Source organism: Etheostoma spectabile, chromosome 23 (genome assembly GCF_008692095.1).
Source record: "Etheostoma spectabile isolate EspeVRDwgs_2016 chromosome 23, UIUC_Espe_1.0, whole genome shotgun sequence".
Taxonomy (NCBI): domain Eukaryota; kingdom Metazoa; phylum Chordata; class Actinopteri; order Perciformes; family Percidae; genus Etheostoma; species Etheostoma spectabile.
The window spans coordinates 853,079-855,379 of NC_045755.1; the positions used below are offsets into that span (position 1 = coordinate 853,079).

At 36.6% G+C, this 2,301-nt stretch overlaps 1 protein-coding gene across 1 annotated transcript in view; it reads right to left on the reverse strand.

Annotated features, from left to right (window-relative positions):
* Nucleotides 1-2,301, reverse strand: part of LOC116673146 (sorting nexin-4) — a 12,489-nt gene that overhangs the window by 4,849 nt on the left and 5,339 nt on the right. The window contains exons 9-10 of the mRNA XM_032505314.1: nt 2,173-2,238; nt 1,994-2,083 (exon numbers count right to left, since the gene is read on the reverse strand). Coding sequence (XP_032361205.1) covers nt 1,994-2,083; nt 2,173-2,238 — 156 coding nt within the window. The remainder of the gene's footprint in view (nt 1-1,993; nt 2,084-2,172; nt 2,239-2,301) is intronic.

Sequence of the window (2,301 nt, forward strand, 5' to 3'; positions counted from 1 at the left end):
GCCTATGGTCCCCCAGTGGCTAGAAATTCTGCTCTGCCTTTGAGAAAATAAAAGCTCAGATGGGCCGATCTGCAATCTTGCTCCTTATGAGGTCATAAGGGGCAAGGCTACCTCCCTTTTTCTCTGCTTTGCCCGCCCAGAGAATTTGACCCACCCATGAAAGAGAGACATATAATATAAGCCTATATATAGAGAGATACAGTATTAGGGGACCACTAAGTCATGGGACCTTTAAATTGGGAAAAGTTACTTTGGAAATTTAAGACAACAATATTTGAGAACAATGTTCTGCGCAAATTTAGGGTTTGAAGCAAACAACTAATTTATAAAAGAAATGTTTTACAATAATAAATGAATGAATGGAAATATTTTACTTACACTCCTCAATTAGCATGCTCAATGAAGCTACGCTCGACATGGTAACTGCTATCAAGCGAAAACTAGAAGGTGTCAGCAATATTAGCTGTTTAACTGAAATATAATTGATCTAAAATATAATCACTATAATCAAAACTTGCATTAAAGCATGTATCCTTTGGCTCAGACAGTGCAGTTGTGTGGGCTGCACATGTGACGGGAGATTGCACTGTACATCTAGACAGTTGTACTTTTACTAAATTCCTATTTTTAATGAGTTGCTGGCAAATGATCTGTACATGTGATGGTGCAGGTTACAATTCAATAGATGGACATACTTTTAACCAAAAATATGCTGTAAGACTAAGTATTCAGGGCTTAAAGTACTTCGCCCTAGTGGCGGATTTTTGGCGTATAAATATTTTTGAAAAAATATAAATAAATGAAAAAGGATTCAGGCTCAGGATTTTTTCCCCACTTTAAGCCCTTAGTATTGCTTTATGCATATTTCCCCCTTAAATAAGTTCCCTATTAAAAGTAAAGATTTTTATATTGAAATTGTGCGAAATCACCCAAATTCCTGAACTTAACTTCCCTTGGGAAACCTTAGATGTGATTGATTAAAACTTGTGGTGGAATGTAACTAGGTACATTTACTTAATAATGTACTTTGGTACAAATGTTGAGGTACTTAACTTGAGTCTTTTCTTTTCATGCCCCTTTCTACTTCTACTCTGCTACATTTCAGAAAGAAAGATTGTACTTTTTACTCCACTACATCCATCTGACAGCTTTAGTTACTAGTTACATTACAAATTGAGATTTTTGAACAAAAAACACATGTAGTTTAGAAATTACCATGTTTTATTATAAATTAAACTACCTAACAAATTAACAGCCTGATATGATTAGACCTTAACAAACAGAACAGTTTGGATTCTTTCTAGTTTCTAAAATGTGAGGATTCTTCTGCAATGAATACATTTACTTTTAATACTTTAACTGCACTTTCCTGATGACACTTACATACTTTTACTTAAGTCACATTTTCAATGCAGAACATTTACTTGTAACAGAGTATTTTTACAGTGTGGTAAAGGAACCGAACACTTCTTCCATCACTGATTAAGACACCTCAGTAGCCACAAATAGCTTAATAATGGAGGTACAATAAGTCACTGTCCATCTAGCCAAAGGATAGATGTGTATTGCACATATGACATTTGCGGTAGTTACATGATTTTTTTTGGGGTTCAAATATTTTGGTCACCATCGGATAACTTATTCATTCATCAATTTTGCAGTTGTAATTACAGTCTTAGCCGACACATTTTAGAACCTTATTGCACCCTGGTGTTGGGAAAACACACGAAGGGTTCCTACTCTGACAAAAACTACTCATCCAACGACAGCTTTTGGAGTCACTGACACCTCAGTTAATCTTAATCCAGCTTTTTCTTCTCAGATGTTTTGAGCTCTGGTTTCATGCCAATATGTATTTGTGGAATGACCAGTGACAGCGTGCGTAAAACTGCTGGGATTGAGACTAAAAAGGTGGGGCTCATGTAAAAAATTGATTGAACCAAATCAGATATGAATATGTACATTGTTTAGAGGATCTTTAAAATTGTCTTACCTTAGAGCTTCAGCATAGAAAAGATATTCTTTCAGTTGGTCTGCATAATGTTCCTCTTCTTCTAAGATATCGTCTATTGAGGCAGCATATCTACAGGTGAGTGACAAAAAACATCTGCCTTCACAAGCAACACAGCGGGGTACTGAGGGAGTAACGATCCTACAGTATCAATTACTCACGCATCCATATGATGACCGGCACTTTGCAGTCCATCTCCCATCTCTTTCTCTATGGCGCTCCACTCACTGCAGTGGAAAGACACACACACACACACACACACACACACACACACACACACACACACACAC